Here is a 27,019-nt window from a genome sequence, read left to right as displayed (position 1 = left end):
CAGCATATATGAAAAACAAGTCTTTATGCTTGTCATCTTTATTAGATCTAAGATTCAAAATGAAATTTCAAAAACAGGATATGGTAGAAGAAATAAAAAGATGGGTAATTCATAGCTTAGAAGATGTTGATAATTCAAAATCTCAAGAAGAATTAAATTCTGAAGCTTCTACTTCTGGAGATGATCAAGATGGAGGATAATCTCTAAGTTTTTCTAATTTATTTGATGAATTAGCTTCTGGTAAATGAAAGAATAAAGAAGAGCATGTTTTTAAAAAGAAAGAAAAAAGAAACAAACAAACAAACATTTTCATCAAGAATTAGAAACACATTTACATTTAACCCTTAAACGAAGACAAAGTGACCCATTTTTGTGGTGAAGAAGTTCAAAAGAACTTTTTCCTAATTTGAGCAAAATAGCTATGAAATATTTAAGTGCCCCAGCATCTTCCATTGAAAGTGAAAGAATTTTCAGCACTGGAGGTAACATTTATGAACCGGCAAGAAATAAGTTATGCCCTGAAAATGATGAAATTCTCATGTTTTTGCATTACAATTTAAGGGGATTTTACAGTTTGAATATTAATTTTTTATTTGTTTTATATGTTTAAAGTTTAAACTTTAAATAAAAGAGATAGTTTTGAATAGGTTATACTATACCTTATATGTATCGATAAAAGAAATAATTTGAATTGTAAAATTTTCTTAATATTCAGTTTGTCATGTAATAAATAATAAATATATAATAGATAATTTATTATTTTTTATTACTAGCATTATACATAACATTCTTACAAAAATATCAAAATGCAAAATTGGCCAATTATTAAAATCAATTAATTGGGAAAATGGCCGATACCAAGTAATTGGCGAAGTGGCTGATACAGCTGATTACCAATTACTCACTGATTAATCGGTGCATCTTTATACATTGGATTTTGAATTGTGTTTGTCTGTTAGGAAAATGGGATTTTTTAAATGTATTTGTTTTGTTTGGATATTTGACTTTGAAACTGATGATCTGTGGAGAATTTAAAGAAATTTATTGTGGAAATTTGTAATTTTAAGGACTACAAAACCCTGAAGATGAATCACAGCTCTAAAAAAAGTTTCGCTATCACTCTTTATCACTTAGTCGGCAATCAAGTCCATCAGACTTGGCTACAGGGTTGTAGGATGGTGTTATATTGTAAGTTAGAGAAGATGGGAGATAGGGCAATCCCAAGATCATCCTCTCCTTGTCAGGCTCCCGACACCAGTTTAAATCGAACGTTAGGCACGCTACTGTGTAATTTTAAAGATTTTTCCGAGTGGGAGGGACCATAGGTAAGTGATAAGACATGAACATGGAGCTGAGTTCAGAAACAAGACCATTATTAAGTAACAAACGAGATTTAATAAAAACAAACCAATAAAATACAAATATATATCTAGAGAATATTAAACCCTAACATCTTCGCACGGGAGAGAGAGTGTTTACACATATTGAAATGTATACTACCTCAACTGTTGGTCAGAACGTAGTCCTCTTCTGGTCGGTGATGAAATGTTGATGTGCAGGACGGCAGCAGTGGAAGTTTGGGAGGAGGATGAGAATCTAGGCAGGAACTTATAGCGCACATGTTTAATATGTGGGCAAGAGACTCCTATGGCAAGCACCCTTCTTCTATCATTTCTTCGGACTCTGCGGGAACTGCCTCGATTGGAAGAAATTGCCCTTTCTATCCCCAAATTTCAACCAATAGTATAAAATGATCTGCGGTTACAACGGGATGTGTGATGACATGCAGAGGGATAAACAGACAGATGGTCGTCAAAATTTGAAGATAAGGTCCTGTGTGAAAGGAAGTGGATTTCCTTCTCTAGCAAAAAAGTGACACTGTATCTTCCCTTTTTGTAAACAATATGTAATTTCTCACAATAATTTGTCGATATTACTTTCTTAATTAAATAATTTACGTGCTGATTCTCACAAAAGCACTTTGTTCATATTATTATTTTCAAAATCTATAATTACTTTTTTATAACACAAAATTATTCACATGTAATATACAAACTGCTGAATCTAATAGTTTATTGTTTCGTAGTTAATATTGACAAAAATTCCAAAATGTTGTAATATTCAAAGTATTTATTGACTGTTGTAAATTTTGAATGTTACAACATTCAAAATTAGAGAGAAGATGGTTTTCTTCACTCTATTTTTACATTACCAAAAATTAAAATGTTTTGAAGTTTTTAATTTAACAATCCAACTTCATAAAAGACAAATTATTATTTTTAAAAAATTGCCAGGATGAATGTAGTTATTAATTTTTAACTGTGCTACCCGCTAGAGGCCTTTTTAACTTTTTTGCATTTAGTTGCAGACGAGTAGCCTACAATAAAAAGTCGACCCCACCATGGAACTGTTATTGCCTCAATAGTGTGCAAAAGAACCCAATGATATGGACTCATCTTGTATGTATAGTCTATCAAGAAATATATATTTTTTGTAAACAAATTATCATGTAATAAATAATTATTTCAAATTTTTACTTATGTGAGATCCTGGAGATGAGGACTAAATCTGTTTAATAATGTCAAAAAATTAAATTATTATTTAGTCATTAAAAACAACAAATTTTTACACTTTCAAAGGAAAAAGTTAGAGAAAAGGAAAATCAAACTTCCTTTCTTGACTGATGATTTCCCGTGGAGAGATGTTATTGCAAAGTTTTGACAAATATCTGGCAGTTTAACTCATCTGTGCATCCCGTCATATGATAAAATATTGAACAACTGATTGCAGAAAACTGAGAATAAAAAGGGCAGAAATTGCAGTCTCTGCATGGACTGCCATAAAAGGAACAGCCTCCCACATAGAGTGTGGAGCAAAGTACCGTCCATCAACCCCCTCCAGCCCATCTCCATCTCCATCCCCAAAAGGAATCTCCTCACGCCAACTGGACCGAAGACATCGGTCAACTAGAGGTATTATCCCATCACTTGTAAACTCTCTCTTGATATTTAGAGGTGTACAGTACATAGTTAGATATCAATATAGCAATAGATTATTCCTTTATGTATTTCTTTATTATATTCATTAAACTTCTGTTTGTTATTTGTTAACCTGTTTGTTCACTGATTCTTATATGGAAATCAAACCCCGATCGACTTGCCCACGGTTCTCCCCACTCAAATGCAATCAAGCCCTCCTATTTGCATATATATAAAAATTTTATAAATAACTAATTTGTCATTATTAGATTAAATTAATGGAACTTACTTGTGTCCAAATTTGGCATGTAAAATAGCAAGATTCAATGCAGCATAACGAAAATTTCGATCAGTTTCCTCATTATTAGAACTCAATTTAGTGTCCTGATGAATATGAACACTCCTATCGAAATGATGATATAAATTCTCAATGGCACCACAGTATTCCATAACTCGAAGGCTATTTAAAAAACTTAAATAATGCTGTAATAATAAATAAAAATTTAATATAATTATATTATAATAAAACATTAAATTACAAATGAAGAAATTATATTTCAAATTCTTTCTAAATTACTTTCATTAATCACATTACAATTAAATTTACATTGCATAGGCTGCACCACCATTTTTATTATAATAAATTTTGCCAACCTTTTACACTAAATGTTAGTAATAAAAATAAAAGTACTATATGTTTAGTGCAATATCAATGTGCAGTGAGTTTTATTTACTTAGCCACTGGTGGGCCCCACTGCTGTGAAATATAGCACCAAGCAGCCCCATAACACTTCTTACATATATTACTAAAGGTATTAAAAACTCAATAACTCTACATTGATATAAAGTAGTGATGCCAGTATTTGAAAAACGTTAAAAAGCACTGAGTTAGAGGTTCACCTTGGATAATTGAGGTTCTACTCTATTTCTTCACATTAATAATTAATAGACTATTACTTAAAAATTTTTTCTTAGAATATATTTATAAACAAAAATATAAAAGCTAGTCACATAATTTTAAAAATTATCTGCAACTGTCAATAAAAGAAGTAAGCTATGCACTAACTGACAGAATATTACTGGTATAACAATTAACATGCAGATGTACAGTTCAATCAATCACAATTTATATGAGCTGATTTTAAGATAATACAATCTAATAGTGCAAAAACAAAAATAAATAAATAAATAAGTCTTATTACACATGTAAAAATGCAAAGCATGTAGAATAGGCAGTAGACTAATAAGTGTTAAAAACTGACTGGCAGAGATGAATATCACGCAAGGGGTCGACAATTCTGGTGGTGGTGTGAAACTCCTCAATTAGAGCTTGAATCTTACCCATTGCTTGAAAAAATAAATACAAAGGAAGTTGAATTTACAAAAGAATCAACCAAACCCTGTTCTTTCCTGAAGAAAATGAAGAAAAGAAATTAGAAATATGTCAACAGTGAGTGTTTTATTTGAATGCTGGTGTAGTTAGTAGCTGCGCCAGTTGTCATCTTGTTTGTGGACGTCACATTCACAAACAAGATGCCGACTGGAAGTGCCACCGTAGAGACTACCTAAGTAAACATTTTCAAAAATCTCTTAATTACTTTTATGTTGTTTCAAGAGTTTGTTTTGATTCAACAAGAATAGATTCTAAAATCTATTCTTGTCGAATCATAAAAATCTAGTTTTGAAAAAAAATACATACATTTTTCATGAAAATTCTTCTAAATAATTAATTAATTATGCTTACAAAAATTACATTCAATTAGGAATGAAATGTGTGAAATTGCAATTATAATGCTATAATTATAATTATGTTTCATAAATAATATATTATATTGTGGATATTAAACTGTTGATTTAGTTGGTTCCCAAATAAATGAAAGAATTTTATAGTTAAATTATTCAAAAAAACAAAATAAACAGATTTGTTTACTAAAGTAAATTTTTATGGTCATTTGAAAGAAATTAGCTAGTCTTTCAAATTCTTCTCTAAAATATGATGGAACAGATTCTTTAGTGAGTATGTAAATAAAAACAATACTAAATTTCTTGAAACGTTGAGAGAAAAGATGAAAGTCGACATCACCACCAATCCAAACACAAACATATCTACAATGCTTCGAACATATGTGACATTGCCACAAATATATAAATAAAATTATGTTTTTATTTATTAGATTCCATATCTTTATTTTTGATATTTTACTTTCCTATTCTATTAACTTAATAATTAAATATTTTTCCTGAATCCAAAACTAAACCTTAATTAAATAGTCAAATTAAATTAATTGAATGATTCCTAAATCCAACTGTATGCTACTGATTCCAATTCCTATTTAGATATCTGATATACAACAAAAATATAAATTTATGTTATTACATAAAATTCAGAATAAAAAAAACTGTAAAATTGTGTATTTAAAATTTCTTCGATTGGGTTGAAATTTGGCAAACAATTTTAAATAGAATATAAATTAGTGATATATTACATTAAATTGGATTACTTACAGCTTCAGCTAATTCTGGATTTCCTTTTAACAATTCTCTAATTTTTTGTTGTAGATGAGGTGGTGATAAGGCTTCTTTCTCATTAATTTGTAAGAGTGCAGCCTGAAATTTTCAATTTATTACAAATTTTCTTCAAATAAATTTTAATGATTTACTATTATTAACTATTTACTTGTTGAGCAACAAAAAATTCAGCTTGTTTTTGTGAAGCAAGAACTTGATTATCTTCAAATTCTCTAAAAAAAATAAATAAAGATATCAGATTTAAATTTATAAAATACATTTCTCTTATTATTCCACATACTTATCATCATCATCATCTATAATTTTATGATCACTTATAGTAGAAATATCTTCATTATATATACTGTCATCATTTTTAAATCCATTTTTATAATATAAGCAAAACTTATGATACAGTTTTGTAGCTTGACTGAAAGATAATTTATCAAAAGCCAACAGCATTCTTCGAAGAAAAAGACCTAAAAATATGTATTGTATTTCATTATTACTCTTTTAAAATAATTTTAGTATATAATAGAAACTGTAACAGACCAAGAACGCTGCTCTTGTGCACCACAGGTGTTTGATTATGTGGATCAACCAATAATGATTCCAATGACTGAATATAATCCATTATTCCTGCTACACCTTGTAATTTTAATTCATTCAATCTATATCAAACAAAGCTATTAAATTTTTATCATTTAAATATCAATGCAGAATTGTAATTATATTCAGTTTATTACAACTTACCTGTCTAAAACCATTGTATATGTTTGTGGATGTAATATAGGTTTGATAATACTTATTAGTTGCTTTAAATCCATATCTGGGTTCTATTTAATATTTTAAAAATATATATTAATTGCATTATTTTATATTAATAATATTCTCAAAATTATTATTAATGTTATATAAAATAGCTTAAAAGTTTTCAGGAAAAAAGGAATATTCAAACTTAAATTATTAAGATAATTTCTTGCTGATAGTGTCAAAATTAACTAATACTTTTCTTAAAAATAAATATAAACAGAACCATTCTTAAGTTTTCAAGCATAAGTACTGAGGAGTTCCAAGACAAATTTGAATAAAATACAAATGAATTATTGCCAAAGTAACAAAGTATTCTACAATTAATTGAAAAATTAAAGAATTGAGAAATTAAAAATACATTGATACTTTAAGTAACTGTGTTAGTTTACCTTTATCTGCCAATCTTTATCAGATACTGTACATAATAAACAACTGGCCATTATATATTAAGTAATTTAAATGAAAATGAGCCAAAAGTTGTATTAGTAAGTTAATTTTATTGCATATTAAAAATAACCAACAATCACCACAGCTATTAAGGCATTTATTGTGACACCAGACAGTTGATTCCTTGTGAAGAGAATTTGCAGGATTGCTGTCTGTACCATTCACAAATGGCATCCTGCATCTCTTCATCCAAACAAAATCTAATACTTGGCAAATGCTTCTTGAGCTCCCTGAAAATGCGAAAGTCACAGGAGGACAAGTTTGGGCTGTATGTCGCTAAATTTGGCAAGACAATACTTCATGATATTCACAGTATGGAGCATGCATTATCATGGAGAAGAATCATGCTGGTGGTAAGCAACCCAGGTTGTTTAGACTTTGAAGCTCTCAGAGATTTCAGAATTTCCAAATTTGGGAAGTTTGCACTGTTTCCAAATGTGCTGCTCACCCTTGGGTCATGATAAAAGTATTAGCAGTGCTAATAGCTCTGTTGATACTTTTACGACAACAAATGGAGAAGACAGATGTTTTGTCATGATGTAAATAACAAATGGAAAGTGTTTGCAGAAGTAGAATAAAAATAAAGTTTATTAAATAACAGACAGAAATTTAATGTTTTCAAAAATATTCCAAAATCTCCGAATTCTGGTTCATGTCGAAGAATCAAACTCAAAACAAATCATCATCATTCAACTTAGCATATCTTTTCCTAATTGTCTAAAACACTGCTTTATAAAATTCTCTCAGTGGCAATATCAATATCAGAAAAATATTTGAAAGTTGAAAAGTTGTTTCATAATATATTAATTTTAATGAAATAACAACGATCGCCTTAAAAATCAGGCTATAAATTGGCTAATTAAATGATTGATATAAAGTAATTTGTTACTAAAGGTAGACGTTAGGCACGATCTCTTTAGCCAGTACCATATTTAACCAAGTAAGGTTATATCTAAATTAATATACTTCTGGAAGCGAAGACTTGCTCGGGGTCTGGGTGGCGTAACTGGCAAGCACACTGCATGGCAAGCAGAGGTTGCAGTTCAAGCTCCGTCCTGGGTCAGTTCTTTTATTCCAGAAGATTCTAAATTTATTTAATATTTGCTTAAATTATAATTATTAACTTAGATAAGAGATGGCACCTAACATCTACCTCTAGTAATAAATTACTTTATATTAATCATTTAATTAACCAATTTATAGCCCAAATTGTAAAGCGACCATTGGTATTTCATTATATACTCATTGGGCTTAGTGATGTTTATATTAATTTTATATAAATATTCCTATACATGTTTAGAACTAAAAATTATTGAAGTATTCTTCCATTTCATATTCTTCTATCTATGCATTTCAATACACAGTAGGTGCCACTAGTAATCATTTTGGGACTAGACTACAGGAATAATAATAACTGAGCAATAACATTATGCAGTGAAAATAATTAGACCACAAACACAGTTAATGGAAATTCTAGTCTTATTGAATCAGATAATTTAAAAACATGTTAAAACAACTAAAAATGTTTAAAAATAAATTTAATAATTAAGTTAAAAACTTATTAATTATACTAATAATTACCATATTTTACTGCATATAAGACATAACTCAATTTCAGCACAAAATATTTAAGTAAAAAGTATCTATTGTATTTAGGTCATATCATGCCTTTTACACTCAGTTTAAAATTTTTTACTGTAGTTTCGTTGAATATAAAAGTAAAATTAAAACAACAGTAAAGCACATTTGTACTTGGCACTATGTTCAAAATTATTAGAAAGCTTAATTAATAAAAGCTTATATCATTTGGACAAAAATTGTAGCAAAGTCTTTGTACTGTAATGAAATTCTGTGATGCAAATAAATGAATTATAATATTATAATATCAGTTATTATTTATGTATATAATATTGTATTTGACATTATATATTTATATATACAGGTACTCCTCACTTTACAACCGAGTTCCATTCCGACGACTACGTCGTTAAGTGAATTGGTCGATAAGCAAGGAGCTTGCACCGAGAATATAGGATCATTGTAGAATTATACAAATTATGCAACAAACTTCAAATTTATTCATAAAAAGACTATTATAGTACACTATTAGCCTATTATAGTACTATAAGACTATTATAGTATGCTTAGTGCGCATGTCACCATTTGCCACTGACCGACATTCAAGCCGAGAAAGGGGATTCCCCAAATTGCAGGTCGAAACTCGATTGGTCGTAAGTGCGAGTGGTCGTTAAGCAGATAGGTCGTAAAGTGAGAAGTACCTGTATATATATAATGTCAAATACAATATTATATACATAAATAATATATATATAAATTACTTAACTTTCTGTCAAACTGAGTTCAACTGAAAATAAGCCAACCATTTAAACAATGTTAAAAGTGTCAGTTATGAACTACTCATAATTAATTGAGTTTTCTAACAAGAATATATTTAAATAAGAAACTCAACATGACCTTAACACCAGGAGTGAAATCAACACTAAATCCAGAACCTGTTACCGGTGTAAATCATGTGAAGAAAGGTTTTTCACATGATTTACACCAGTAACAGGTTCTGGATTTAATGTTAAAAATATATTTATCTGTTGATGTGCAATTTTAAGGACAACCACTAGAACTTATATTTTCAAGCTCTACTTAAATAATACAGTATGTAAATAGTAAGTCTTATGTAATTACAATATGCAGATTAAAAATAATAGCAATTCAAAAATTTTGTTGTATTATAACTAAAGATAATGATATGTGTTTTAAGCACATACTACCATCATTTTAAAACAATGTTTGAAATGGGCAGAACTATTTACAACATGCACTGTGGCTAATATTTCTGTTTATCTGCATTAAGAGAGAGATTTTTTTAGAATAATCACTGACAATTGGAATAAAACAAAAAATATGATATCAATTATGCAAGCAGATATGTAGATGTATGACATTGATCTGTCAGTAAAAATAACAAATCATATATGTGATATAAGGTAAAACTGCAGCTCTGAACAAAGCAGTTGGGATCTTATCAGAATTGTTGACCATGCCCATAGGAGTAAAAAAGTCAAAGGAACAATGGTCTACATGTGATCCTTTATGAGATTTAGCCCCACTGAAATCAGCCTATTTGTAATTTTGAAGACCCTCAAAAATGGGGTAAGATTTAAAACTGAAAAAATCTGGAACTATTTCTCAAAACAATGCTAAAAATCAACTGTTTTCCATTTAGTAGAAACAGTGAAACCTCTTATGAGCTTTTAGCTGTCTCTAGTAAATGAACGAGACATGACATCGCACCAATTATTTCTGGGGCGTGATCAGAATCACACCACACACTCCGTTAAGCCCATAACCCGTTTAACAGGTAAAATTGCAGGCAAGCTGATTTTGGGGGTGTCATAGGTTGGCTTATATCTTGCAAAAGGCCACATATAACTGTTGGTTCCTTTGACTTTTTTACTCCTGTGGGCATGGTCTATGGCTCCAAGGAGCTCTCGACCACCTCGTTCAGAGCTACGTTTGTACCCGACACACAACAGTAGATGCAGAGGCATTACCTGGATGAGTTTCAAAGTTGTGATAGCAAAGTCTCGATGCTGTTGATTAGTTTGAATCCAAACATTTTCTTCAACAGACAAATAAGCTTTCTGAGTTCTATTTTTGTTCTTCACTGTACTGAATTCCTTTATTAGAACAAGAAGTGCAATTTTATGAGCAGTGATGTGGTCTCTGGAAGCTTTCTTCTGTCCAATGTTAAGTAAAGCAAGTTCTGGACCCATCATCTTCATTATAGGAAAACATAGATTAAAATCTTAAAAATATAATTTACAGGCATTATTCATAAGCATTTTATGTCAAAATTAACCACTTTAAACATCATATACAATATATAATTAATTATTATTAATAAACATTCAATTAAATTCAAATACCAGCAACAGGATAACTTTTAGTTATGTAAGAATATTAATTTTTCGATACTTCTGTCGTCTTTTACATATTATCGGATACTTATTGCGTCAAGAAATATAAATCAAAGACGACACATTTCGTACGAAACAACCGCCATAATTATACAGCGCCCTCTGATGATAGTTTTATCTTGGAAGAATATTATACTGTATTTAAACTTTTAAATAATTTGTGTCATTATTAAGATAAATTAGCTAAATTAATGCAAATTTATATAAAACAATCTGATATGTGTTAAAGAAATTAAAAAGTAATATTATTAGTTTTTTTTTTTTTTACTTTACTCTTGGTCCTTTTTTTTTTTTAACTCTTTCCGCCCTGTGGGCTCTAAGAGGGCCTCTTTTTAGTAAGGCCCATTATGGGTTCGGCCAGGCCCACAATGGGGTGACCGGGTGGTGAGGGACGGGGCCCGACATATCCGAACGGACCACCCCCCGAAAAATTCCTGGGGATTTTCGACCCGTTCGGATTCGATCCCGGGTCCCCCAGAGCGGTAGGCTGTCACCTTGACCGCTCGGCCATCCGGCCGTCTACTCTTGGTCCTTCACCACCCGGCCGCCCCTTTGTGAGCCTGGCCAAACCCATAATGAGCTTGATAAAATGAGGTCCTCTTAGTGCCCACAGGCGGAAAGATTTAAAAAAAAGCTCTGTCGGCACTAAGAGATACTTTTAATCAAATTCGTCTTGGGTTCGGCCAGGCCCAAAATGGAGCGGCCGAATAATGAGGAATGGGTATGATATATGGGTATTCCCCAAAAAAATTCCTAAGGTATTTTTACCGCACATAATCGATTCGAGTTCCTCATGGCTGTAGGTTAACACCTTAAGCCAGTGTTTTTAACATCCTCAGTATCTAGTAGTACTGTACATAAATATGTTATGAATCATTGTTGACAAACGATAAGTGAAAAAATAATAGAAAATGAATTGTTTTTATAGCAATTCGTTATTTGCATTCGTTAATGTGAACTCAACGATTAATATGAATTTACTTCAATGTTAGTAATTTTAATTCATTACGTGCTGTGAGCAAGAAGAGTATTTTTAATTTCTATGCCCATCATGGTTCGATCATTTACATCGGATTGACCGATCTCGATGATCGAGATCGGTCAATCCGATGTAAATGACTTCGATCATCGAGAGGAACCGTTAATGGTCCCCTCAACATAATTATGGATAGTGAGGATCCAGCATGTTCTACTCAATTCATCCACTAATATTTCTTAGACTATCCAGTTCGTACTTAGGTCTTCCAGCGAGAAATCGGTTGCCTTTGACATCTAGGCCTTCCGGTCTTAAATTAATCCGAGTACTGTATAGTAGTACAGTACAGTACTGTACAGTACTGTACATACATACATACCGGTATATTCGAACGTTGGATACCGATAATTCTGTCATCCACACGTTCAGGTATAAACGTTCGGATATACCGGTATCTGAAGGCCGGATGGCTGAGCGGTCAAGGTCTGCTCTACCACTTTAGGGATCCAGGATCGAATCCAGACTGGTCGAAAAAAAAGCCTCAGCAAAATTTTAGGCTGTGATCAGTCCGGATATGTCGGGCTCCGTCCCTCACCACCCGGCCGCCTCATTGTGGGATTGGCCGAACCCATATTGGGCTTGCTAAAAAAAAGACCCTCTTACTGGCCACAGGACGAAAAGAGTTTTTTTTAAAAAAATAAGATATACCGGTACAGTACTGTACTGTACATGTGTACTCGACTTCGTGATTTCAATTAGCACGAAGGCAATGTCATATTAGGGTTTATTAGAATGTTTTAAATTGACAATTATATTATCAAAATTTTTATTTATTTCAAAATTATTTTTCTTTACAAATAATTAAAATAAAAAATTGAAAGAAACACTTTGAACGAGTTAAGATAAAAATAAAAATAATACAGTAACATAGATGTTATTAGGCATGTGCAATGATGATGTCAACATGGCAGACGTGGTGGATCGTAAGGTAAAACTTGCAGCTGGGCTAAAAAAAGTAAGCGAAAATATTATTAATTACAACTTAAAATGTACTTATTTTTCGTTTTATCACGTTATAAATAATCGGAAATTAGTATAAAACGACATTAGACACAGTAATCAACTTGAAAACGGTGTAATAACGTGAAAACAGTTTTAGGCTTAAATAACTTGTTTATCTTAATCGTTTGTTTTAAGATTTATTAAAATTATGTTCTTTTGATATTTACTTCATGATACAGATTGATAATGTGCTTAATATTAAGACGCAATTCTTTGAGGTTAATGTCATTCATAACTAGTTGTGAAATTGTTATTTATAATTAAAACAAATCTCGATCAAAATATCACTATTTACATACAAATCTACGTCTCCTACTTGCTTTAAAAAAATTTGGTTTATTTTGTATTTTTACCTCAATGTGTTGACATGGCATTTGCTTATTTGTCGTGTAACTAACTGTAGGTGGGCGTTTTCCAATTGTAAACATGAAAATAAAATCCAGCAGTCATGCTGGACTTTATACTCATGCTGTTGGCTCAATACATTTACTTATGTGTGCAACGGGGTCCTTCCATCAACTGTAAGGATATTAATACCGTTTTGGTGGCCTGGATGGCCTGCTATGGGTTTGATGGACAGTGTTTTTTTTAACCTTTTTCTTGACATGAACCAGTAAAATCATGGATAATTTTACACAGACTTTATGTGACTATGAGTTATACGTACTTATTAAGTTTATAGATGCTTGTCTAGAATTACTGTATGCAACAAAGTACGAACAATAACTCTAGATTACTATTGAAATGTTACCCTTAATTGACTGCACTGGCTTTGGTATGGTCAAATATTCTTCTGCAGACTGGCGATTGAGAAACACTGGAATGGGGAATAATTGGGATTGATATCTCCCCCCTAACTATGGGATACTCGTCTTTATTTGCATGAATGTCTGAATTTCTATAATCACAGTTTTTATTTCTAATGAAAATAAAGGAAATTCAAAAGCAAAAAAGAAAGAAATACATATGAATTTAAATACCTGACCTTCTAACGAGGACTCAGTGTCGGTTTTAGTACTTTAAAATTAATTTAAGTATTGTTGGTTGTGTGAGTAAAGAAATTCAGATAATAACAATTATCTCAATTGGTTTTTATGATGTAACTCTTATGCTTTAATTGTATTTAACAGATGTTGCTTAAAGACAGAGATTTATTAAAGTTTTTCATATGTTTTAACGGATTGCAGTTCAAAGTTAGATCAAAATATGTTTAAATGCTTAATTAAACAGTAATATTGCAAAAATTAAGAAATAAAAAACTTTTAAGAATGATTTAGGTTCTACAATATATTTAATATCTGTTATATTTAGAAGTAAGAATAATAAATAAATATATTAATGTAATGAAAATTATTTATTGCTTATATGTTATAAACTGATATGCAATAAAGGAAAAGCAAAATATTAAAATGTGAATTGTATCATATGTTTTTAATAAAATACAGTACAGTATTATAATATATTTTGTAGTATCATATTGATTTAGATATGTATTAGTACAAAACCATATCAATAATGTTTTGCAATAATTATAAACACACAAAAAATAATTCCATAATGACAATTTATACCAAAAATATTTATTCAATTATATATGTATGTTTAGTAAGAGTCTTAAATGAATCTTATCTAATTTACTTACTAAACTTCTTACTAAAAGTATTTAGTAAAAAGCTTTCAAGATTTCTATTCTATTCACTTGAGAAAGATCATTTTAGTTTGGAGAGTACTCCTTAATTTTCTGTTATGTTGTATTTACTTGAATATAAGATACTATCAAATCTAAGATGTACTTTAATTTCTACATGCTTACCCATAGTTTTATTTTTGTTTTTTTGAACAAATAGACAACTCCAGATAAATTTATGCCAACAGAACTGATTCCATTAACATAAATTTGCTCAGTATTTATTGCACTGTATATCACTTGTTTTCCATGGTATCAAAGTCAGAAATCTCTTCACTTTCCATGTTAGGCTCTTCTGAATCAATACTGGATTTAATGCTCACATTTTTCCACATGCAATCATCCTCAGTGCCATTTAAAGCATCTGAAATGCATCATTTCTTGAAAGAGTGCCACACAACATTTTCTTGAGATCTCATCCATGTAAGACATTACTATAATAGACTAATGAGATTGAGCTTAAATATTGATTTCTTAATTGACTTCTTAAATATTTACTATTACAAACATTAGTTTAATAAAATCATTAAAATGCTGCAATGGACTTTATGTCAGAGAAATAAAATATATAGCACTAGAGGTCATTAATTATGACATATCAAATCTAAGATGCACCTATTTTTAGAGATGTTGAAATCTGAAAAAAGTGCACCTAACATTTGAGTAGAGTATATTACTTGTTACTATTAAAATTTTAACATCAAAAGACTGTATTTTTAAATAATTAAAAAAATATGAGATTTATACAGCTCTATTAAATGAAATTTAATAATTGCATTAAGCTTTATTAATTTACCAATTTTATGTGGTGTATAAAGTAGACTATTTTAACTATAAATAGATGGGAAAATTTTTTATGACAGTCAATAGGTCTTAAGAAAGTCAGTCATTACTGAATAAAATTTGCTGATATTAAATATATTTTTATAAAGTAATAATTGCTTTACTGTATATAACCGATAATTAATAAATGTGTATTTATTCTGATATACTATGTATATCATATGAAATATTATGAAATAATATATAAGAATTTATATATTAAAAAATTTATATAATCTACATTTATTTCTATAAAAAGATAATTACTATTGATCAGTTTGCCATTATAAATATGTAAAAAGGAATTTGAAATTAACAATTTTATGAGGTGCTATTGCATTCTTCTTTGCTAAAAAGAAATTTTTTTTTATTAGTTCTATATTACTTAAGCTTGTATAAGTTTATTTTTGTAGCATTGTAAAAAGTTGATGAATTCTATAACAAATTGACAGTATTAGGGTCAAACTATTAGTTTAGGCCTTTTTTTTAGCAGATTTTGTCCTTTGTCCCATTAATGCTAAATCAGTGATTCCCAACTGTGTGCATAAGTAACCTTAAAATAATCCATCAACCTATCACGGTAATGTGGTAACAGGAAAAGCCAACAATATTGCCAGTGATATCTACTATAACTGAACTAATGCTAATGCCTTTTCTTGAACACTATAAATATTAGTAATTAAAATAAAATTTTTGATGTTATTTGTTTGTGAAGTGGAATGAACATGAGAAATTTTTTGTTTTTAAGTACAGTTATATTGTGCCATACAATAATAGTATGTTCATTAGTGTTTTAAAATTTAATTACTCTAATATGTTTAAAATTAATAGGTAAAGATTTAATAATTCAAGGCTGTTGAGTCTGTACACTTCAACTCTGACTCCTTTATTTATATATCAATGTAGGATATAAATAATAAATATATTATATACTTTTTATATCAGTTGAATGCAAGGCATTTTATCACTGTCAACTTAAATCATCAGATTATTTTTCAGAACCATAACCTGTTCAAGTTTGGAGTCAATCCTGAGAAAAAAAAACTTAAACTAAAAAAAAATTAAAGTAATTTGTATAATAAAGGAATAGTTGGTTAGAGCTGATCTTATTCCTCTCTTTCTATTTTCTTTTAACATCCTCATGTCTTACCAAATTTAATTACAAAATATATTGTTAATTTATAACTACAAATAAACCATTAAACACCAATCAAATCACCAAATAAACATCAAATAATTCTTTACATTCTCCCCATGACACTTTCACTGACTTTACTTCCAGAAGATAAATTGTCTGAATGGGTTGTTTTATCCAATAACTTTAACAGACAGGCTTGTGTAACTCCATTTCTGCTTTCTCTATAATTTGTCCTAGTTTCCATTTTTGTCTGAATAGGATTTCTGTAACAAGTTGTACAATATCATCATCGCTTATGTCAGTTTGTTCCTTTCTTTGTTTCACTTCATGAAATCTAAGATCTAACAGGTCCATTTTTACCTAATCTGACTCTTATTCTGACTCTATAGCCCTACAATAATTATAGTTTTTTGATCATTCTGTTTGTATTTAGATACAAATTTCAATTTTTCTCCATCATAATTATTAAACCCACCATAAAACCCTCTTAAGATCCTACATCAAATCTGTGAATCTAATTTGTGCTGTGTGACTTGGGGTTAAGATCAAAGCTCTACATGCTCTTTCAGGTTTCATGTGTAGTATGAGACAGTTTATGTAGTGTAGTACAAGATAGTTCTAATATATTATTCATTGCTTTTGCCCTTTAGTAATATTAACTTTTTGTGATAACCAGTTACTTAAATTTTAGGGCTTATTACACTAGTGAATATGATATTACTCCTTCAGAGTCCTCCTTCAGTTGGTGTTTTTATAAAGATAACAAAATAAAATATATTTAAAAGTTACATTAAAAGGTTAAAATAACCATGAAGACATCACAATTAAAGAAATATCATCTTGATTATTTTAACCTTTTAATGTAACTTTTAAATATATTTTATTTTGTTATCTTTATAAAAACACCAACTGAAGGAGAACTCTGAATATGTCCGAATGCATTTTGGGTGTATTGTAAATGTTTTAGATTCAGTTGTTTTAAAATTTCTTTATTGTTTTGTAGATTTAAATATAAAATAAACTAAAGAAATTTTTTTGTAGTATCATATTCACTTGTGTGATAAGCTCTAAAATTTAAGTAACTGGTTAGATTATCACAAAAAGATAGTTCTAACAGTAAACTAGTCATTTTAAGATAAATACAGTATTACAGAAAAATCCACACATATCCATTTTTACCAATCATGCCTTATAAACATTAATAATGCTCATGCAGATGACTATTTTTTTGTCATAATAAACAATAAATAAAATTTATTTTTTAAAAACACAAGGTAAAGCACTAATAATTGACACATTAAGAAAAAAAATATATTAATGTAAATATTTATTCTGAAACAAAAACAATTTCAAGCATAATTGTTACACAAACTTTCTGTAGTTAAAATTAGTTTTGAAAAAATACATGGTAATAAAAAATTTTTTTATTCCTGAATTGATGTCCTTGCACTATTAGTTGACACAGCCCTAAAACAAAAATCATTACAAGTTGACATATTATTTGGCTATCAATAGCTGACATTTAACCATCAATATCAACATAGAAAATTGGTAATCCTATCTTCAGTTACAATAATTTTTGGCATTGGAAGTACAGTACATTTGTTATTTGTGAATAAGTAATAATTCTAATATTTGGTTTATTTTGTTAAAAAACAGTCTTTTTGTCATCACTGCAATTCATTGCCATAACTTCTAGATATTCTAGATTGTCTTTTAGTATCTTCCGAAAAATATACACATTTGTAAAGTAGCATTTTCCCTTAATATATGTATATTAGGGGAAGTAGTGTTTTCCCCTAATATATATATATATATATATTAAGGGAAAATGCTACTTTACAAATGTGTATATTTTTCGGAAGATACTAAAAGACAATCTAGAATATCTAGAAGTTATGGCAATGAATTGCAGTGATGACAAAAAGACTGTTTTTTAACAAAATAAACCAGATATTAGAATTATTACTTATTCACAAATAACAAATGTACTGTACTTCCAATGCCAAAAATTATTGTAACTGAAGATAGGATTACCAATTTTCTATGTTGATATTGATGGTTAAATGTCAACTATTGATAGCCAAATAATATGTCAACTTGTAATGATTTTTGTTTTAGGGCTGTGTCAACTAATAGTGCAAGGAAATTTTAAATATATATATATATATTAGGGAAAAATGCTACAAATGTGTGGGTGTGTGTATATATATATATATATAAATTTGTAAAAATACATTAAGTATAGACTATTCAATAGTATTTGAAACTTAAATTGAATTTTTATCTATTGTAGAAGATTCTTGTGATTTATTAAAAAGTCAATGGTAATTCAGAAACAGCTCAATAAGCTGGATGTAAGTATTAAAAGATACAGAATAACCAAAATTCAGCAAAATGATAAATGTTTTAATCAAAACATAATGTTGATTTTAAAACATTTATTGTTTTGACAGATTTTTGGTTATTCTGTGTCTTTTAAGTTAATGGTAGTTTTATATTAAAAGATTTCATATTTTGAATTTTATCATGTATAAAAAGTCTAAAAAATTTAAAATATGAGTGAAAAAATTATTTGATTTAAATGATAAAGACAAGATTTTGACTTGTAAAATGTAAAAAAATTATATAAGATTCAGAGACTGAAAGATTTCTGTTCATTATCCAACCAATTTTTTGAAATAAAAATATAGAATGTAAGGTAATGGTTGGTTTTACCTGTTTTGAAAAGGTGATGACCTTATTTCTGATTTATCAACAAAACAGTGATTATGCTTTCTTTGGAATTCAAGAATCAGATCTTCACATATTGATATGTTATAATGGAAATCTGCTGACAAATAAATTATTTGAGAAATGTTTTTCAGAAATTTAGTTAGTTGAAATAATTATGTTTTTTTATTAATAATAGTTTATCCTTCACACTAATAATATGAAAAGAATTAGTTTTAAATTTTTTGAATGTCTGTTTTACAAAAAAGAAGTTGGAAATGAATATTTCAAAGGAAATTAGATAGTGAATAGGTTATGTTAGAAAAAATATAAGCATATAACTAGATTGATCATTATATGATCAATCTAGTTATATGCTTATATTTATATGCTTATGCTTTTTATGCTTATTTATATTATATGCTTATATTATATTAAGATGAGACAGAATAAGGTCATAGTGAATAGCATAAAAAATTAAAAATTAAAAGATCTCAAAGAAAAAAAGATGATAAAAAAAGACAGAGAGTGAAACAATGAAAGCAGAATAAATAAAAGATTAAAATAGTGATAAAAGAGAGGAAATGGATAGAAAAATTCAACTCTAAATAGCAAAGATTAAAATGATGATTACTATTGTATAACTAAAACTTTGTTGATTATAGTTAAAGCTGAAAATATTTGTTATTAGAAATTTTGTTTCTAATGAATCACAGATTTTATTTGAAATGGTATTTAGGACTTTCCTGCATGTTTGTTCTATTCAGTTTTGTACTGTTACTTAAAGGCTCATTATATGATGAAGGTCAAAGTATTTTTGGTCAATAGATCTTTTATACTTTAATTCAATATTCTACTTAAAATATAAAGATGTTTTGTTGATATTAGCTTTTAATAAATAATGGAATGAAAAATTACAAGAAAATTTTCAGGTCTCTGTCTTTGTTTATTAAATTATTGCAGTTTAAATTATTTTAAAGATAAGAAATCTTGTTTTAATATTTGGAAACAAAATATAAGATGATTTGCATTGTTGTCGTTAATGATCTGTAAATTGAGCATGATCTTGCAAAGTATTTGTCAATAGCTCATACCAATTGTTTAGATGCATAGTTCAATGTAATTCTGTAGTTCTAAGGATATAAATAGATATTCAGCAAATTTGAGCCAAGTTTTTTAATTCATTATGTTTGTGTCATTGAATTAGTGATCATTATTCATTGTTTACTTTAATTAGAGAAAAATAAAATTATGTTCTTGTGATACATTTTGGAAATGTAATAAGAAAGTAATCCAAAATTTATATTATTAGACTTTTCATGTACTTATATATTATTTTAGAATTTTGTTTGTTAGGAAATTTTAAAATCTAACACATAATATTGTGTAAAATGAAAACTTCTATAAAGACCTGAAATAAGTTTTCATTTACAAAAAACATTTACATTAGTAATTTCAATAATTAAAACATTCTTGATGCAATAATTTTAATTAAAATTATCTTCAAATTAATCCCTGTCAACTTTTAAAACTTTTGAAATACAACTTTATCTTTCTTTGGAAAGATATACAGTATTTAATTTTCATTCTAAAGTCTTTCAATAGATTCAGTTATATTTTATATGATAGCCTTAGCTATCTGACAAAGCAGATTTTTAATTTTTCTTTTAGATATCTTTTTTTTCCTTTTAATTCCCTTTTCCCCCTTTTTTAAAACTTTTGTTGAGTCAAAACTGATTGACGACCAAGATGGTAAAGGCATCAAGCTAGTGATTTTTAGGTCTCAGGTTCAGAATTAGGTCAAAACTGCAGAAATTTTTTTTGATGTTTCAACCCAGATGTATTCTTCACCGTCTATCTTCCTCTGTTTTGAGCCTTGCTGAACTTATTTGGCATACAGAAAAGATCTTAACATCTGCCAACAGAAAGAGTTATATGCTAAATGATTTTTATTTTCATTGTTTGTCAAAAGGATTTAATTAATTTGATTATTTTATTTATTAATTAAAATACCATTGCAGCATAAATAAAATATAAATTTTGTCTTGTAAATTATTCATCACTAATATTAGTTTTTTATAAGTTAAAGCATTTGTGATAACTCTATTTTCACAAAGCACACCGGTAACAGGTTCCAGAAGAAGTGCTGACTTAATTTAGTTATATCAACCCAAAAAACTGACAATGTAAGGGATGATGACAAGGAGATTGAAAATTTATTTATTATTAAAATAACTGATATGTTTGAAACCAGACAAGGATAATAATTGTAACTATTTGTCTTTAAATGGTAGTTAATTAATTAGAATTTAGATGTATATTCAGCACTGTAGTTGTGCCAGAGTGTACCTGGGCCCTGGTACTTTTTTTTTTAAAGCAGGACAAAAGCCCTTGTGCAGTACTTTGTGAACATCTAGGTTGGACATTAGACTATGTAAGTACAGTACCTCAATCAAAAAACTGAGAAAATTACTTGCACAGTTTTTTTGCACTTATTATAATTGTATAGGCCATTTTGGCACATTTAAGCCGTTTTGCAGATGATATGCCACAAAATTGCACTTTGCCCATGCAAATCTCCGTAGACAAAGGTGACTGTAGACAGTGGCGATTCAAACTCTAACTGTCGGTTAGCATCATGGCACTTTTTAATTTACGAATAAATCTGTATATATTATTTTAACTTCTATTAAAATAATTAACTTGAATATGATTTAATTTGAAAATAATTTTTGAAATATTAACATAGATTCACCTTTGGTGATAGTATACATGGATGAAAAATTGTAGTGAATTTGTGATGAATGAAGATATGATGTGAAATTATTTTAATAAGCTTTGCTTCAGGCAAATACAAATTTGATTAAACTATTAATTTATTACTAATATGCTTATGTTGAGTGCACATAATAGTAATGTGGGGAAAGAAAAAAAAAATGAAAATTTAAATAATTGAAAAAAATCAACTGTGCAACCCATCAAAGTAGATAATTTGTGGTTGTACTGTACTTTGTTTTCTTTCCAATTTTTCATGTTGTTCATGTTATGATCTTTGGTGCATTTTCTGTTTTAGTGGTTTGTCTTTTTTTTTTTTTTTTAACTCTTTCCACCCTTAGGCACTAAGAGGACTTTTTCTTTTTAGTAAGCCCATTTTGGTTTGGCCAGGCCCATAATGGGGCAGCAAGTAGGTGGTGAGGGATGGGTGCTGACATATCTGTGTGGACCATCCCTGAAAAATTCTTGGGGTTTTTCATCTGTCTGGATCTAATCTCTGGTCTCACAGAATGATAACCTGTCACCTTAGTCGTTTAGCCATCCTACCCTTGTAGTTTGCCCTTGATATTCTGTTATTAATCAGCTATTAAATTGTAATACTTATTGCTTGATCATTAACAAAATATTTTTATTTAAAGTGACTAAAAAATGCTTTTACATAATAATTTATATCAAATTGGTCAATTACTTTTAGAAGTAGCCTTATCTAGTTTTGCAGTGTAAGCATTTGCATGTTGAAAACATAACAACAACAGGAATAATGTTTCTAGAAAAGTTTAAATAATCCTTAAACAAATTATATATTGATTATCAATTTAAAAAAAAAAAATCAGTATTTAAAAACAATGTTTATTGTTTGCTGGAAATTGCATTTAGGTGTTGGTTATTTGATCATACAGTTCCAATTTATAAGTGTGCCAGTTTTTTGGGTTAAAAACTATTGATATTTTGTTAGAATCAGGATTTTCTGAAAGATCTTTTGATATTGGAAAACGATATAAATATTTTATGTTTTTACTATTTAAATATGTTAAACATCCTGTTTTCTCATCAGAATTGAATTTTTGATCAAGTCACAAATGTGTCATGGCCACTGTTTCTGTTATTTTGAATGAAATATGGTAAATATTGTTAAATCATCTTTAAAATGTGTAACAGTAAATTAAAATTTGCTATATTCCTTATGTTAAAATTAATATCTGAGACTAGTAAACTCTCTATCTAACAAAACAAATGTCCATCTTCTCACCTGTTTTGTTCATTTATATAATTTCCATTGCATTAAGGTTTCCAGATGTCTTTTATTTTAGCTAAATTGTCCTTGCTTTCTAATTGAAACAAGAAAGGATTTGGTTTGGCCTTTATTTTCATTTTTCAATGTAACCGTGTGTCTCATAATAGATTTCACACAACCATATTACCTATCCTTATTTATCAGTCCATCTTTCTTCCCCATAATATGGTATGGTTTACCATTAAATATTTTAAATTCTAAATTAAACTAAAATTTGCATATATTTGAAAACTATGAATATGAATAATAAAAACTGTAACTTTTAAATCAAAATATAAACAAAATGTCTAGTTATTAAAACAATCATTCAATTTTACTTTTTGACATAGAATGAGATAGAGTGAAAGTTGGAAATGGTAGCATTAATTATTGTTAAATGTTCTTTAATCCACTCAGAAATCTGGCAACACTTAATTGCACTGCTGCTATGATTTTGGGATGATTGTTTGTCAGAATCATCAAATTGTTTTGGTTTTACTTCATAATTTTTAAAATATTGATAATGTGAAACTATTTTTGGTTAGAGCTAATATTATTGATACTTGCCTGTTCATCACATCATCTTAAGGAACAATGTTTCAGCGATGCATATTGATGATCATTTATACTAGTGCTAACAAGAAAAAATTTTCAAAATTGGTTAACTGGTTTTTAAACATCAGATGCCAAACTGGTTTCAAAATCAATTTGAATTCAGTAGAATTAATGTTTATTTATTGAATTTTATTAATAATAATAAAGCACTGTAGTAAACATTAGCCAAGATTCATGAATATGTAGTACATATCAAGTGTTATTTCCACCAAAAAGAGATCAGTATTTAGTCAGTGTTGTTTCTGGAGTCTAAAGGAAGATGCGGGTGGCAAAATTAAAGCAACAGTGAACGTCAACCACTGTTGCATCCTTTCAACCATGATAATTGAAAGGGGTGATTGGTTGAACCTGTCTTCAGCATTCAACATTATGCTTTAATTTTGTCACCCGTGTGCATCTGCCTTAAGTATTTAACAAATAATATATGAAAACTTTGTATGAATGCTTTCATGTTAATTTTAAAATTTAAACATGACATTATATTAAAAAAGTCAAGGATTGGTGTTGTGTAATGCTATACTGAAATTTTCTGGTAATATATCAGTTATGTGGAATCATCTTAAATTCAAGCATACTTTACTGCCAAACTAAAGTAAAAAAAAAAAAGGCAAGCAAACAGTGATACAGATTTTATTTCCTGTTCAAAACCAGTTTCCGATTTTTGCTGAAACCACAGTTTACCGAAAATCAATTTTGTTGCCAGTGCTAATTTATAGGATTGGATCAACAATTTGTATGTTTTGTATAATTCTTTATATATATATATATATATTATATATATATTGTAAGTATATATGCTAGCATTTATATACTGTACTTAAATACAACATGCAATTTAAGAAAATCATAACTGTTAAAAAAATATAAGCAGAAAATACAGTGTAGGCTACAAACTAAATAATATTGAACCTGGTTTTTATTAAACTTAAAGTATATAAAACGATAGCGATGGGAATATCTTTCACTAAATAATTTGTAAGTTTAACAAGGGCAATTCCCTTTTAACACTTCGTTCTCAAGGTTATTGAGTGCTGTATTATTAAATTGTGTACGTTTGCTAAAGTATTTCACAATAAGCATATTAAATTGTCGTTTTTTATATTAAAATCTATTTTTATCCGTTTTGCATCATTCGTTTATAAAGACGTATCACCGGATATGCTCTATACAAATTGTGTATACAATGTGATAAAAAAATGCACGGTACAATAAAAAAAGGGGAAGCGATGTCTAAAAATATGCGATCAGATTTTAAAAAATTAAAAAAAAGTATTTACTAAAGTAACCGTAATAGAAAACTTTTTGCACTTTAGTAAATTATTTACATTATTAACTAATGCTGCACTGTGAAGAAATATTTCTACGAGATCTAAACACCCGAATGATACGTTATTTTACTTTTCCGACTGTTATATAACAGAAGGAAAGTACAGCGATCGGTCAAAAAATAATCTCCCCCAAGATTTTTACATTTTTGGACTCGGGATCTTGAAATGCTGTATGTTTGTGTGGGGGACACGATTTTGATTACCCAATTTGAAGCTTAACTCCTGTCTCTTTTGTCGAAAATTTCCAAAATTTTGCAGGAAGGTTTGTGTAAATAGGGGAATTCATGCTATTGAATTTTGTGGTTAAAGGTCCAGAGGTTGACGAGATAGAGAGGTTCATGTGTCGTATCTCGAGTGGAATCGGACTTAATTAATGACGATTTTATTCGTTAATTCGACTTTTTAAAACTCATTTATACCCTAAAAATTAAGCTTTTTACTACTTTATAATAATTAACGATATAAAAAGTTTTTGTACTAAAATCCTGAAATCTTGTAACAGATGGCGCCACAGAATTTTAACTCTTGCCGGAAAGTTACGCTACTCGTTGCTGCATTTTATATATATATATATATTAACGATTTATCTTTAAATCTTTTAGCTTTTAACAACCTTGAAAATTGAGTTTTTATTCCATAAATTGTCGTTTCTGTTTAAATTTGTTTAGTTAATTTAATTTGTAACTGTTCACAGCCTGTACGAATAAGTGAAATCGCCGAAACCTTTGCTTCTATCGATAATTCAAACTCATTTTAATGGAGAACAGTAACATAAAATCTCTTAAAATGCGTAATTTGATTTTAAAAAATTATAATGTATCAAAGCGAATTACAACTATTACAATACGAATTAATTTTTCGTCTAAATGTTATAAATTATACAATGGTCAATCTTGTAATTCGGTCGAATAAACTAATTTATATAAGGATTAAAATAATTTATTATAATTACAAATAAATTATTATTATTATTATTATTATATATTGTTAAATTTATAAAATAGAATTTGCTTTCGGAAATGCGGTCACGTTTCTCCGAATCCATCTTTAATTTATTAATTATATTACTTTCCCGGCTCTGTTATACATAACAGAGGGAAGTATGGCGATCGGTCAAAAATTGATCCCTAAGATTTTTACATTTTTGGACTTAGGACACCTTGAAATGTCGAGAAATGCAAAAAGAAAATTCGGGTTTTTTTATGGATGTTTGTGGGGGGCACGATTTTGTTCACCATCTTTGAAGCTTAATAACTCCCGTGCTTTTTGTTGAAAATTTCTGAAATGTTGCAGAGAGGTTTGTTTATTAGGGGAATTGACGCTACTAAAATTTAGCGGTTAAAGGTCGGGTCGGAGGATAAGGGGAGTAGTGTGTCGTATTTCGAGTAGGGTCGGACTTAATAACGATTTTACTTGTTATTAGAATTTACATTTTTTTTATTATTATAAAACTCGCCACTATCCTCAAAATTAAGCTTTTTGCCGTTTTATATTAATTAAAAAGATAAAAAGTTTTTAAATAAAATATCGTAACAGATGTCGCCACACACGCAATTTTAAATGTTGCCGGGAAAGTTAATCAACTCGTTGCTGAATTTTTTTATTATAATTAAGTATAATTATGCAATATTAATGACTTTTACACTTTACTTTTATGTTAGTTCACGAGTTAATGAACTGATATAAAAGTTAACTATAAAAAAAATAAAATTTTTATGCAATTTCATAGAAGAGTCGAACTTTCAAATGAGTGTATGCGGCTATAATCATAAGGGAAAAAAGGCGCTGTACCATTTCAATGCTAATTTTTCTCGGTAGATTTCGAATTTGAATAAATATATTGCAGTTTATGAAAGATCTCATGTTGCATTTTAATTATCGACGATGATA

At 28.8% G+C, this 27,019-nt stretch overlaps 3 protein-coding genes across 4 annotated transcripts in view; 1 reads left to right on the top strand and 2 right to left on the bottom strand.

The window, feature by feature from the left end:
- ida (anaphase promoting complex subunit 5 ida) overlaps positions 1 to 10,850 on the bottom strand; it is a 38,075-nt gene extending 27,225 nt beyond the window's left edge. The window contains exons 1-8 of the mRNA XM_067264270.1: positions 10,691 to 10,850; positions 10,316 to 10,569; positions 6,240 to 6,322; positions 6,039 to 6,157; positions 5,788 to 5,965; positions 5,656 to 5,719; positions 5,484 to 5,585; positions 3,268 to 3,461 (exon numbers count right to left, since the gene is read on the bottom strand). Coding sequence (XP_067120371.1) covers positions 3,268 to 3,461; positions 5,484 to 5,585; positions 5,656 to 5,719; positions 5,788 to 5,965; positions 6,039 to 6,157; positions 6,240 to 6,322; positions 10,316 to 10,546 — 971 coding nt within the window. The 5' untranslated portion in view covers positions 10,547 to 10,569; positions 10,691 to 10,850. The remainder of the gene's footprint in view (positions 1 to 3,267; positions 3,462 to 5,483; positions 5,586 to 5,655; positions 5,720 to 5,787; positions 5,966 to 6,038; positions 6,158 to 6,239; positions 6,323 to 10,315; positions 10,570 to 10,690) is intronic.
- The window catches only part of LOC136969961 (transmembrane protein 268), a 364,695-nt gene that overhangs the window by 202,071 nt on the left and 135,605 nt on the right, over positions 1 to 27,019 (bottom strand). The gene's annotated exons all lie outside the window — the stretch shown is intronic.
- Positions 12,638 to 27,019, top strand: part of LOC136969955 (golgin subfamily A member 2-like) — a 77,017-nt gene continuing 62,635 nt past the window's right edge. For both annotated transcript variants that reach the window (XM_067264301.1, XM_067264300.1), the window contains exon 1: positions 12,638 to 12,732. In XM_067264301.1, the coding sequence (XP_067120402.1) occupies positions 12,649 to 12,732 (84 nt within the window). In that variant the 5' untranslated portion in view covers positions 12,638 to 12,648. The remainder of the gene's footprint in view (positions 12,733 to 27,019) is intronic.

The sequence above is a fragment of the Centruroides vittatus genome, unplaced genomic scaffold, assembly GCF_030686945.1.
Source record: "Centruroides vittatus isolate TY-2023 unplaced genomic scaffold, ASM3068694v2 contig_1832, whole genome shotgun sequence".
Lineage (NCBI taxonomy): Eukaryota > Metazoa > Arthropoda > Arachnida > Scorpiones > Buthidae > Centruroides > Centruroides vittatus.
The sequence above is the reverse complement of the archived record's forward strand: the minus strand, read 5'-3'. Positions and strand labels throughout refer to the sequence as shown.